The sequence below is a fragment of the Coffea eugenioides genome, chromosome 10 (assembly GCF_003713205.1).
Source record: "Coffea eugenioides isolate CCC68of chromosome 10, Ceug_1.0, whole genome shotgun sequence".
Lineage (NCBI taxonomy): Eukaryota > Viridiplantae > Streptophyta > Magnoliopsida > Gentianales > Rubiaceae > Coffea > Coffea eugenioides.
Genome location: NC_040044.1, coordinates 36,395,061 through 36,409,195, shown reverse-complemented (window position 1 = coordinate 36,409,195; position 14,135 = coordinate 36,395,061). Strand labels below are relative to the sequence as shown.

General features: G+C 36.7%; 1 protein-coding gene and 1 non-coding gene across 2 annotated transcripts; both read right to left on the bottom strand.

Moving 5' to 3' along the window:
• Positions 1-223: 223 nt before the first annotated feature.
• On the bottom strand, positions 224-4,945 carry LOC113749926 (putative FBD-associated F-box protein At1g61330). Its single transcript, XM_027293805.1, has 5 exons — positions 4,765-4,945; positions 4,547-4,686; positions 1,513-2,408; positions 1,253-1,402; positions 224-807 (listed from the first exon to the last, which is right to left on the bottom strand). The coding sequence occupies exons 3-5, from the start codon at positions 1,639-1,641 to the stop codon at positions 496-498; spliced, it is 591 nt and encodes a 196-aa protein (XP_027149606.1). The 5' UTR covers positions 1,642-2,408; positions 4,547-4,686; positions 4,765-4,945; the 3' UTR covers positions 224-495.
• Positions 4,946-11,309: 6,364 nt separating this feature from the next.
• On the bottom strand, positions 11,310-11,400 carry LOC113750934. The gene has a single exon (XR_003464703.1). It is a non-coding gene; the product is annotated as a small nucleolar RNA Z221/R21b (small nucleolar RNA).
• Positions 11,401-14,135: the final 2,735 nt, after the last annotated feature.

The window sequence follows — 14,135 nt, the reverse complement described above, 5'->3', positions numbered from 1 at the left end:
GGTGTTGAGTGGAAGCTTACCATCCTACTGGATATCACAGGCAGCTTAGAAGGAATCTGGATATTTGCCCGGCATATTGTTAAAACGTTGGAACTTTTGGAAAGTGAAATGGAAATGCTTCCGTTTCAACACAGGAGAAAAGCAAGTTAATTTTCCTACTTGGTAAATTCATAAACTGAAGAAACATCAGGAAGCGAAATCATGTCGATGCTACAGTTCATTGTACTGCACAATTGAACTCTTAATTAGTACCTCATTCAGTTTGTTGAAGCTAACTCACTTAAAAACATATCTAGTTGCTGGAACTTGCCCCATAATGAGGCTACAGAAATTTCAATGGTACTGATGTTGATTGGACTCTGGGAAGTCAAGCAGAGTAAGGAAAATTAAAAGTATATTAAACCAACAAGAAACGTCTTACAGATGCTCAAAATCAACAAAACCTACTGGTCATGCATAAACCTAATGAGCGGAGCCACGCATTGCTGCTTGGAGCTACTTGATCACAAGTTCAATATGTGGAGGTATTAATTCCTTGAGCTGTTTCTTGGCATAAACTTTAGCAACTTTTTCCTTCTTAATTTCCTCAAGTTTTTTAGGACGACCAACCATCGTCTGATCACGAGGATCAACGATAATTTTCTCAAGGACAACTGCATTTTCTAGGAAATACTCAACGAGTTCAAGTTCACTTCTGCGACCATAATATCCAAGCGACTCAACCACTCTAAGATGCTGGAGCAGAAAGCTAAGAGCTTTCTTAGACTCTCTATCTTCATGAACAATATCATTGCCTCGCCATTGCAACTGCAAACACAATGAGTTGACAACAGTCAATTACGTGCTGATCAAAAGAAGAGGGTTTTTTTCTTTTTGGGTTGGGGGGGGGGGGGGAAGTGAACAAACTATGCACCTCTACACACATAAAAGTTCTATATACATTATATAAAAGGATTAGCAGCAGCAACAACAGAAGCAGCAAACAAAACAACTGTATGGTACACAGGAAAGCTGTCATATACTTTGAAGACCAAGGATCAGTAATGACATAGATCTCTTGCTTCCAATAGTTGGTTAGGCACATAAACCACACTTAAAAGTACAAAAAATTTGAGGCATGGCTTATGATGCTCAATGGCATGGCATAAAGCAAATGCACAAATGACAGACAAGAGGAGTAACTCGAGTCAGGACAAGAGAACGAAGGACAACACCAAAATTTTGTGTAAATATTAGGAAAATAATATCCTACCTTCAGTACAAACTTCTCCAAGTTGGGTGAAGCCCTTATAAAAGAAGTAAATCCAATCAAACTGTCATCTTTTGATGCACAAGCAACTAAGATGAACTGCTTCAAATTAGTTAGTTGACGAAGATAATCAAGGATTCCTTCTTCCTGGGACTATCAAACAAGAAGTAAAAATCAAGCAAGTCAGGAACACCTGAGAAGTAATTATAGATAATACTCAAAAGAAATTCTATCCAAAATTCCTATTAATAAGTTGAGTTAACCTCTGAAATAGCAAGCTTTGAGGCATATAAACTAAGAAACTCTAGTTTCGCCAAGCAGCAGGAAATCCCAGAAATAACATTCCTGATTGAGTTACGGAACCACGCAGAGAGCAATACTTCCACAAGCATGGGGACATTCTGAAGAACCACACTATCTACTTCAGTAATTTTAAGAGAGACTAGATTTGTATCCCGGATAGTGATTGATTTTAATGTGAAACACTGGCATATCTCCAGAAATTTCAATGCAAGAGATGGACCACAAACTTCAAAATTTACCAAACTTGAACACTGACGCAACACTAGGTGCTCAAGGAATGGGCAATTGCATATGAAGCATTCAAGAACATCCCCAGTCACTTTCAGACTTTTCAAGCTCAATGTTTGCAGGGACTTGAAGTCAGTCAGAGAACAAGGATGATATCACCATAACCAGGTTGAGATTTCTGTGAAGCTTTCCCACTGCTCAGGTCAAGGGGTTGATAAGAAAAAGGATAAGCTTTCAAGAGAGGAGTAGGAGTCTGTCATGTGACAAGTTCAGTTCTAGTCTTTGCACCCTCCTTGCAAATGCATACTGAAGCCACTTGTCGATCTCATTTTGACAAGATATGTCCAAATCAAAAGCAATCCTAAATTCATCCAACATATCTGTGCCTTTCCCTTTTGCGAAAACTGTCATGCTTTTCGAAGTTGCATGTTCTTATCATCATCTTCTTTAACACTTCGGAACTATCAAAATTGAGGCGAGCAACATACATCCACACATCCATCCAACGCTTTGAAAGTACACTTGTTCTAGCAGCTTCTTTAAGTGTTACAAAAGATAGGATATGAACAAGAATTTCATCTGGTAGCTGACAAATCTTACTCTTGAGGGTTTTCTGTCTCTTGGCACACTATTAAGAAAGAAAGTTACCAGTAAACACATCTTTCCTTGTATCTCCGCAAATAGCTACTGTAATCAATGTAAAATCAATCAGGAAAACAACAGAACTCAAGTAATGAATCTGATCCTGAAGGGACAGTAATAGGTATGCAGCGAAATCGAGTAGCTTGACGTGAGCTCGCGAGTAGCCTGGTCAGCTACTCAGCTTGAGCTTGGTCAAAGTCGAGTTCAAGTCGAGTCCGGGCTACTTGCTTGAGCTAACGAGTTAAGGTCGAGTAGTTACTAGGGAAGATTGAAAGCTCGACGCATAGCTCGAGCTCGGTAGGCATTTATTTAATATATATTTTAATTATTAATTTACTCTTTTAGGTTTGTTAGTAATAATATTTATGATCTTAACCAGTTATGTTACAATATTAATGAAGGGTGAATAAGTAATTTCTGCTGGAGAAATATGATGAAATGATGAAAACCAAAAAACAGAAGCTCATTCTTCTTCGTTCTTCTTCACTCTTTAGTTCATCCTCTCTCAAGTCTCAACTCTCACAAATCACAAAAACAACAATATCCCCAACACTTCGAGCTTCAACTTCAGCTAATCTTCTTCTTCCTTCTCCTGGATTGGAGGCTGCAAGCTCAGAATCGAGTAGGTTGCAGCGGCCGACCTTCGAGCTAGGGTTTGAAATCAAATCAAAACCCACCAATTTCAGCAGCTGCATTTGACAAATTGAGGCATTTATTGTGTATTTGTGTAGTAAATATGCATATTATTAGGTTAAATTTTCTAAACTCGGTATTAATTGTTACCCCAAACCCTAACCAAAAAAATAATTGGGGGCTGCAATTGAATAGACTTAATTTGCATATCATCTGAGCTCACTAGGACTTTGAAGAAATGGAGGGTAGCTCGATTCCTTCAACAAGTGATTCACTAGTTGGTGCGACAGCAGCGAGAGTTGGTAAGTTTGTTGGAATTGGCTCTAAACATGCCTTCTGTTTGTTCGTTGATGTGAATGTGCACTGACTTCAAAATTTGCTTATATATCTCAGTTGCAATGGTAAACAAGCTTGTATAATTAGATGTTGTCGTGTTTATGTGCCTGTTGGGTCATGGTTCTATGATTAAGACAAGTTGCTCACTTACTATAAGTGCATTAACGTACTCTTGACATAAAGAAGAAACATGATGAGCAGATTACTAATTTCTGCAGACATGCTACGCAAATCATGTTGGTTTCTGGTTCTGCATTCTAAGCCAAATTGCTTATAAAGAAATAGTAACAAGTTGGTTATTAACGTGCTGTACTTGAATCCATACTCTAATCCAATTTGGCAACTAAATGCAACAGACGTTTTGTACTTTCATACATAAATGAACTGCCTAAGTTATCAAAACAAAATTGCATAAAGAGAAAAGCCAATCAGGCAATGCAAGATAAGTTTTCAGCCACAGGGCTCATAGCAGGATTCATGGGCAGCTTAAGGAAACAAAAACAGAAAATATCACAAGGAAATGAATATCAAGAACAGTGCCTTGGTACAAGTATGAGCACAAATGAGATGTGGATAACAGACCAGAGTAGAATTTTGATACTTTACCGTATGATCTGTATCTCCACAAAAGTTTAATGTTCCATATTTTGTTGAGTTTCTGCTGGATGTAGTGAAGCTAAGCTGCTGGAAACTTGAATTCTAGATGTAATTGTCCTTCAAAGTTCAAAGAAGCAACTACATGCTTCTAAGTCTTGTCCATTTGCTTGGATTTTTCTCTTTAATTGGCTGCACATCTTGTTTCACATTGTGTTGCATTGCAATTCTACTTGTTCGATCGGTGTTAATGTACTTTAATTAGAATGTTTAGTGCAACTTAGTTTAATGTTTAGTACAATTATTGGCGCTGGAATTCATATTCAAAGTTCACATTCTTCAGAATATTAGTAATTATGCAGGAAAGGGTCGAATTAATAAGGGAATGATTCATCGAGCTCGAGTGCTCGAGCTTGATATTGAGCTCGAATGGCATCTCGAGCTCGATAGTTCCAGCCGATAACCACAGCGAATAGATACAGTGAAATTCAGAGCAAAATCGTTTGTCTTGAGTAAAAATGCAAAAGAGTTTATCTTAGGTAGGATGAGCCCTGGTCTTACCTTTCCCATGAGTCCAGAATCAGAGGCAATGCTCGCCATTTTATCCATCAAGATTAAAAGCTTTCTGCTACTTTGCCCTCTTTCTGCTTATTAAATTTCCATCCTAAACAAGAAACCCAACTCACAAACAAGAAAAGGAACTGAAAATCAAAGAACGCCATGTCTTGAAAAGCAAGAAAATTGATCATTCAAAGAAAAATGGACAAACTAAAACTTACTTGCGTTACAGAAAAGAATCACACATGGGAGTGAGGCAGCTGAAATATCATACAAATAAAACAAAGAGAAGAAGTTTGAAACTGACAGCAGGCAGCGGCCGTCGAGCTGGGAAGCCGAGTCGTTGTCACCACCAGTCTGAACTGCTGTTCTCAGCCTAGTACGGGCGAGTGCAAGTGACGAAAAGCTTTGACATCAGAAAGGTATCAGAGAATTATCAAAATGATGCTTAGAAAAAAAAAATCTTTTGTGTTAAATAATGTAATTAATTACTTTAATCATCACTCAACTTTTAGCAATTGAGTTATTTGGCCTCTTTTAGCAATTGAGTTATTTAGCAATTCAGTTTACCCAGAAGTCAGCAATTGCCTTTTGGGTAAACTGGTGTAATTACCTTAGATTATGTGCGTGTGTTTCTTTGCGTTGTTGAAAGAAAAAGGAAAAACAGGAGAGGAGTGTCAGTGTGAGTATGGGTCCTTCGTCAAGGCTCTTAAGCTTCCTGCGTTCCCTTTCCCCCAACTCCTTGTTTCCACATCGGTTATGAGAGATGTGTGTGTAGGATTTAAGGTCCGTGAATTTACCCAGAAGTCAGCAATTGCCTTTTGGGTAAACTGGTAAAATTACCTTAGATTCTGTATGTGTGTGTTTCTTTGCGCTGTTGAAAGTTATTTGGCCTCTTTTTTAACTTGGAAGGGGTCAAACTAAAATTAAACAAAGTCATAGTTAATGGAGGAAAAAAATGAAAAATTTCTCAATTGGATGTAGCAACCAATTAAATAAGATTTAGAACTACTAAAAGACACTTCCTTTTACAAGTTGAGTTACCTAATAAAACTTCAACATGTTGAGGACCAAATAAATAAGTTAACAAACCATGAATTTTAAGTGAAAGTTTCAAAAGAAGAACTATCACCTTTTTTTTTTTTTTGGTACAGATAGAAACATATCTAAATGTTTAAGTTCTCAAGTGCCACTTAAAATAGGAGAGGGACGGATAAGATGGTTAAATGGGAGAGCAACGGATTAGATGGTTCAAGGAAAAGAGTATAAGTGAGAAATTTTATATTCAATTCCTCCCACTTATTAAAAAAAAAGTGCCACTTAAAATGGCATTTTTCTCTTCATAGATTTTTCAAGCATTTATCTGATATTGCTTTTGAAGCTATATGCGCCACTTATAGGAAGTGCTATATTTGTAATATATAATAGGATTACTCTTTTATACACTCACAGTGTATACACACTATTAGATGTACGACACATAATCCAAATTTGAATTTGAAAGTCAAATTTTGTTATGTAAAAAAAAATTCAAATTTTACATATGTGTCGTATATCCAACCGTGATAATGTAGGCATCGTTGTGTAGAAAAGATTAATTCATATAATAGTACAGAATTGCTGCATTTGAATTAGTTTCCTTGGCTTTTTAATTTTGATCACTACCATGAGGATTTATATGAATAGCAAGAAAATGTATTGAACACCAAGTTAAACTCAAACAAAATCCTTAGAGTGAGCAGTAACCTTAACCTTTCTTGTTGGCACCATCAGCAGTCCCAACATTGTGGGGTTCTTTCCAAAGTGATCGAATCTGGGTTGTCCATGGTTGCACTAGGCTGTTTAGCGTTGCATGTGCAACCAATGACAACAGTTGACGGCTTAGATTTTTTGTCATTAGGGTCCGAAGGAAATCTGAGCCATCCGGACAAATCGGAGAGCCCAGGTTTCTTGCGGACCATCGAAATTTCTTCCGGATCCAGGAGCCAAATCAGGAGGATCAACTGTATGGTACTTTAACTAGTAGTTATAAGTAAGCTTCGACAATGTTTAACTCTCTCGGATTCTTAGTCCCACCATAGAGCTCCCTTATCAAGGCTCACTCCTCAAATCCTAACATGTGTAATAATCATGTCATAAGAAATGATCTAAATAACCTCACGTGCCGTGTTGAAAAGTGAGGCTTAATAATAGAGCTCCACAGTGAAACTAAGGATCCAAAGTGCCTAGAAACACAGCTAGGTGCTACGACTTTGCCTCATAATGCGGCCATAGAAAGAATACCTTTTATTCACATTGATTATGTTCTGGGAATATGAACATTACAAGAACAAATTATGCCAACAAAATATATTTACGGATAACCAAAAAATTCAGTCTACCTGGTAAAATATATATATATATATATATATCAGTAGCTTAGCACCAGAAAATAACTTGTACTAGTTGGCTAATTACTTAGAATATTGTAAAAAAAAAAAAAAATTGGACACTTACGGTTCTGACAGGGTTGTAGTATCAAACTATTATCACCCCGGCACCTGATACAAATTTTTTTTTTTAAAAAAAAGATCACTGCCCGACAGCCGGTTGTGTCAGTGCAAAAAGTTAAAAAAAAAAAGTCATTAGTAGCTACATAAGTCGACAAAAAAAAAAAAAAGGCCGGCAGAATCTAGGGTTTAGGAATTCTTAGTGTACATTAACAATAACACCTCTTGACTCCAACTTTCCCACTACAAAATTCCTAGTCTTGATACCAAAATCAACAGGGGATTTTGGTGAATCAACAGGGGAAATAACAGCAGTTGGAGGCAGGGGAGGAATATGAACCTTTTAACTGCGAACTAAAGATAACCTTTCTGTTCTCGGGTTTACACGCATTTGAATCAGCTTTCTCATCAACAAGATCAAGAGTCTCAAGACCAACAAGGTCAAGACAACCCGTGAAAAACATTTGCTCACAGAATGCTGAAACTAAACCAAATTCACTTTAGTTAGATTCCTCCAACCTTTTTTTTTTGTCGGCTTATGTAGTTAGGCCAGGCTTTTTTTTTTTTTTTTTGCAGGTGGTGCTGAGCTGACAGTCAAAGAAAACTTTTGACTGGCTGCTAGACTGTAAAAAAAAAAAAATTTGTGTCAGATGCAGGACTGACAATAATTTGATACCATACCCCTATCAGAGCCCTAAGTGTCCGATTTTTCTTTTTTTTAAAAAAAATATTCTAAGTAATTAGCCGTATTAGTTGCACATAACCTAAAGAGAGAAGCCACACATTGCCGCTTGGAGCTATAGCATCCCTCGAGCTTTTGCCTTGGCATAAATTCGGGCAACATGCTCCTTAATTTCCTTGGTCATTTTAGGGTGACCGGTCTCCTCCTTGTCACGAGGATCAATTACAATTATCTCCAGGGCAACTGCATTTTCTAAGGAAGTACTCGACAAGTTCAAGTTCACATCTGCGACCATGATATCCAAGCAACTCGACCACTCTAAGATGTTGGAGTGGAAAGCTTACAGCTTTCTCAGACTCTCTTATCTTTCCTAGCCATATCACTAACAACTCAGAAACATAACACCTCTATATACACTACAGTTATAGACAAAAACATCATATCAACCTTGCGAGAAGAATTAGCTACAGCAATGCCAAACATAAATCACATGGCATTAAACTGAAGCTGTCATGTTTTGAAGACCAAGGATTAACATTGTAACTGATTTCTTGTTTCTGAGAATGAACTGGGGCCTAGAGTGCATTCAAAACATTTTATAAGAATATTTTAAGACTCAGTTTATAATGCCATGGCATGAAGCAAAAGCAGAAATAACAGAGAAGAGGATTAACTCAGCTACATTAGTAGTATGAAATATCCTACCTTCAATACAAACTTCTTTAAGTTGGGTGAAGCCTGAATCAAAGAAGTAAAATCCAATCGAACTGTCATATTTTGATGCAGAAGCAACAAAGATAAACTGCTTTAAATGAGTAAGTTGAGGAAGATCATGAAGCCTTCCTTTTTCCCAGGATGATCAAACAACGACAAGGTAGGTAAAATCAAGCAAATATGGAACATCCTATTGCTAAATATAACAGTACTTGGAACAGGAACTCTTGCCAAAATTCCACTTAGTAAGTTGAGACTAACCTTTGAGCCAGCAAGATCTGAGGCATATAAAATAAGAAATTCCAGATTTGAGAGGCAGCAGGAAAGCCAGGAAATCACATCCCTGACTAAGTTACATGACAGCCCAGAAACCCATACTTCCACAAGCATGGGGCAATTCTGAAGCACTAGACAATGTGCTCCAGCAACTTTATGTGAGATTAGATTTGTATTGCAGACAGTGATTGATTTTAAATTGAAACAGTAGCATATCTCCACATGTTGCAATGCAAGAGATGGACCACAAACTTCAGTGTGTACCAAATCTAAAGAAGGATGCACCACTAGGCGCTCAAGAAATGGGCATTGCGCAGGAAGTACTCCAAAGCTTCCCCCAGTCACTATCACACTTTTCAAACTCAACATTCTCAGGGACTTGAACTCAATCAGTGAACAAGGATGAATGACATAACATTCAGGTCAAGATCTCTCACTGCTCAGGCCACAGGGTCCACAGGCAAAAGTACAGGCTTTTAAGACTCCAGCAGGAAGTTTGCTATCTTTTGACAAGTTCAATCCTAGTTTTTTGCACTCTACTTGCAAATGCATACTGAAGCCATTTGTCAATCTCGTTTAGAGAAGATATGTCCAAATCAAAAGCAACCTAAACCCATCCAATGACAAGGATTTGTGCAATTGCAGCACCTTTTTAACCCAGTCAACATAGTTATGCCTTTTCTTTCGTGAAAAGTATCGTGCTTTTTAGTGTTGCCTATCCTTATCATATTCTTTAACACTTTAGAGGCGTCAAAATCCAGGGCGCTTTGACAGTACGCTCATTCTAGCAGCTTCTTTTAAGTGTTAGAAAATATATGATATAAACAAGAAATTCATTAGGTAGCTGACTAAGCTCATCATTCATGATCGTTTTCTGCCTGTTCGCACACAATTATGAAAGAAAACTACCAGTGAACACATTTTTCCATATTCTCAAAAAATAGTAAACGTAATCAATGCAAAACCACTCAGGAAAACATCAAAGTGAACTGGAGTAATTAATTTGTTCCTTGAGAGGCTGGCCTCTTTTTGCACACTACAAACGTAGAGTGGAAGAAAAAAATATACCACTAACACAGCAAATATACAGTAATTTCATTGCAAAATCATAGGAAAAATAGAAAAGCTCCAGAAAGTGTCTAAAACAATAGACACTTTCCTGTGAGGTAGACTGAACCTTGTTCTCACCTTCCTCAGTCCAAAATCAAAGGCAAGATTCGTCCTTTGTCCTATCAAGATTTTAACTTTCTGCTCCTTTTCCCTGTATAAACTTCCTTCCCAAATGACAAACGAAGTTGCAAACAAGAAAAAAGATTGAATAACAATGAACTACATTAAAAAAGAAAAAAATTACTATGCAAAAACTTTATATTAATCCGGAGAACTCTGTGTGAACCAAAGAATCTTCAAATTCCTGAGAAGGAGAGTAGATGATACAAAATATCATGACAAAGTACAAAGCTTTCCCAGTTCATAACCCCTTAAAACCAACGGAGGTTTTTATACGTTGATGGAACTAAATACCAACAAAAAACATTTTTCCCTAAACAGTAAAACTGTGTTCCTGAGCTATTCCCTCCCCCCCCCCCAAAAAAAAACAAAAACAGAACTCCACAAGACAAAATCACCTCTGAATTCAAACAAACCTAATCCAGCTTAAGCACGAAATTAAAAAGGTATATTAAAATCACTCTAAAAATTGAAACAGAGCTAATAAAAAGCTCTTTTGATATACATATTCATTCTAAACAAGAGATGCAGTCAAAAAAGAAAAAAAAATCGTTCAAAAACATAGTACAAATAGGAAACCTTCATAGCAGCAGCACGCTTAAACCTGTTAGTATAGATTTAAGAGAGGGCACAAAAAAGAAAAAAGGGAACCAAACTATACCAGCGGGGCAGCTGAAAGGATACTCATATAAAACCAAAAAAGGCAGTATTTTGAAACTAACTGCCACAATCGGCCGTCTAGCTGCGAAGGCAAGTCGCTGCCACAACAATTTTTCCAGCTAACGCTAAAAGATCAACAGTCTCCTTGATTGATTGATAGTGGATGATTAAGGAGAGGGAGGAGAAATGGGAAACATATGGGATGGGAGGTCTGGCAAAATCACTCCTCTGAAACTCATATCTTTTAACCATAAATTAATATCATAATAATAATGTTTTCATTCAAATCTTGCCAAACCACCATCTCCACGTGCTTCCCATCACTCTCTAGCTCCCTTTCCATTTTCTCCAGTAATACTAACATCTTTCCACATATAATATGATAATATATCACATCAGCTCCTCTCACTTCTGCATTGTGATTGAAAAGGGCATAAAAAAATAAAACCGATTAAAAAACCCAGAAAATTTAGGAAACAGATAATTGATTTAAATCAAGGGAAAACATTAACACGGAACCATCAGAAACCAAAAAAAATTATCCCCAAAAGCAATTAGCTGTTGTACGGTCCGCATCATGGTTTGGACATCACTTGGCTCCTATTTTGTTTGGAGAAAAAAAAAAAGAAACAGAATTTGGAGGTTTTCTTTCTCAAGAAATAAAATGACAAAGAAAAAAGTGTGATTTTTATTTTTTTTTTTCCCTGGATGAAAAGAGCTCAGAAAATTATGTGGGTAAGAGAAATTTATCAACACCTGAGATTATCAGAGTGGTGCATGACTTTCTCAATATCTCATCACAGCCCTCCGGATTCATCATAAACCTAAATCTTAGAAAAAAAAAATTGAAAGAAATTTACATGAAAAAAAAAGGAGAGAGAGAGAGAGAGAGAGAGAGATGGGGATGCAGAATGAGATGGGAACCATGGGGGTTATATTTACAGCGGAAAGGAGTGCTGGAGGAAAACCCTAGGTGGCTATGTTCAATGAATTGACTATTTTGACCTTGCATACTTCTTTAATTATCACTTACTGCCCTAGGGCGGCCACTGGGCCTTCAAGAATTGGTTGGTTTTTTATTTTTATTTTTTTCTTTTCTATTAAAGGGATCCAAGAATTGCTTAGTTGTTTTGCACAAAAAAATTAGATTCGAACCTTGCATCCTTTTCTTCTTCTTAGTAATTGGTACGAGGGGAATCGAACCTTGCACATCAAATATTTAGATTAATATTTTTATTAATACAATTAAAATTCACACTTGGTAGATCCGATTTTCAGAAATTTAATGGTTCACATCCCATTAAAATGGTGTGACACAACTTAGACCGTTGAATCTTTGAAAATCATATTTATTCAAGTTTTGTTCTACAATTAAAATATATATAAATATATATATATCAAGCATAAATTAGATGGCTAGAGAAAAAAAATAGAAAAATAAAACAAGCTTTGTTTGGATTGCATTTTTCTAGATTTTTTATAGAATAATTACTGTAACGATTTGATAGATGTGAGATAAAAAGGTGATTAAAAATGTGTTCACGAAAAACGTATAGAAAAATTGCAATCCAAACAAACTTGCAATTTTAAGTGATGAAAGGGAAGGGCTAATATTTTCTTTTCCTCAAAATGTCTGTCATTGTATGAATCAAAGGATTAATAGTTAGAATATACTTGCATAAAATTGGCAAATGCTAGAGAATCAGGGTGTGCTTCTTTCTTTCTTAAGCCACACAAGAGGAAGCTTTCCTTTCACCTAGTAGTATTATCAACAAGTTAACTGCGAATTTTGCCAAACCATGACAACTACTAATACATTCCCTCTCAACAAAGGTGAGCGAACATCGTCAAAAGGCCCTACTTAGACGTAGGATATCGTCTACCAGCACATCTAAGGAAAGGAAATTCCATTACATTTCTAGTTAATCCTGTCAACTAATTAATATCTTACAATCAGAGTGAACTGAACTAGAATTGAAGTCCAGTGCTCGTCCATTGCCTTGAGCAGGGCAGTCCTGATTGCCTCAGCTTCCAAAGAGAGCAGCAGCATCTCTGACTGTTGTTGGAAATGCCCAGATGGTAACGAGGCTGTGATTGTGATTCTTCACAGCAATACCAGTACCCCCTTTGTTCTGGATTTTGTTAGAGGCAGCATCTGCATGTATAAGCACAGGAGTGTTGGTTCTGAAGTGCTCTTAGCTCTTCATGCCCTGTTGTTGTTGGGCCTGTATCATCCTTTATTCCTGTTCCATTATCCCCGAGCTTCCAAGCTGTTTGTATTCACGCCATTCATCCAAAGGTGTAAATTTTTGAGGAATATCCTATGGTCTAGTAATACTAACAATTACCACCACTAATACATAGTGCCAAATATTTTAGTTACCAATACATTTGATATTGACTCTGCTTAGTGAAAACAAAGTTGTTACTTCACCTGCTTCTGTAGGGCTGTGGATCCTCTGTTGTTGCACACTAAGATGCGATACTTATATTACTGATCTTGAAGTATTGACGCGTGTGCCTTTCAAGAGTTATCAACTTAATTAGAAATCTAATTATGATAATTCAAAAAAGACATTTATTAATCAATTAGAAGGTATAACATGAACGTTACACCTAGAGCTGCAAACGAGTCGAGTTTTGAACTTATCGAGTCGAGTTGGACTTGTTAATGTGTGAGCTCGAACTTATCAAGCCAAAAAATGAAATTCAAGCTCGACTCGACTTAGAAAAGGAAAAGTTTGAATTCGAGTTCAACTGTCAAAAGAGATTTCTACTGATTTTCTGGTGACGTTGCTGTCATTTATCTGCCCAAACCTATATAAAACTAGAGTGCATGATATGAGTGGATTAGACTTTAAACGGTTTTTGAGTCATTGAACTTCAAGTCTAGTATACGTGTAATCATCCAATTTAAGAAAGAGTTGCTTGTTAATTAGTGCAAATTGCTGGTACCATTTTCTGTAAATTGAAACCTAGAAAAGGCAGGAGCAGAGAAGTGAATAAACATTGTTGGCTGACAAAGATTGAGTCGATTGATCATTTATATAACCCGTCTCTGTATATATATGTATGTGATTTGGACAAGACAGAAGAATATGTCATTCCAGAAGTAATGTTCAATACAATCATTTACAAGATGGTAAGATCTATTTGGGGTCATATTGCCTGCTGTTTTGCCATCTTTTGTGATTACAACTAATGTAAACTGGTGGATTCTACAAACAAAACTATATAATTCAACAACGTTGGATCCAATCTTCAAAAGGATGGGATAAATACATTATAAACTTACATTGCACGAGACTAAGACTTAAAACTTCCAATTCTTGAAACATCAATCTTGGTTGTTCTAGATTTCTTAGTGCTTGTCACTGTATAAATGTCTACCATTCTTTGTCGCGGTAAAAAAAAAAAAGAAAAAGAAAGAACAAGAAAAGCATGCCAAATAAGAATCAATTACAGTGCTGCTATTTCTAATCCAAATGGAATGCACCTCTTAATGCCAGCTTTAACTCACCAGCCGCCATGCTTAATTATT

Bases quoted from the DNA above. Each gene is read 5' to 3' on its own strand.
- LOC113749926 (XM_027293805.1), bottom strand. From the start codon at position 1,641: ATGCTTGTGGAAGTATTGCTCTCTGCGTGGTTCCGTAACTCAATCAGG. The intron at 1,403-1,512 runs GTTAACTCAACT...CTTGTTTGATAG, and splicing joins CAAAGCTTGCTATTTCAGAG to TCCCAGGAAGAAGGAATCCT. The intron at 808-1,252 runs GTAGGATATTAT...TTGTGTTTGCAG, and splicing joins TGGAGAAGTTTGTACTGAAG to TTGCAATGGCGAGGCAATGA.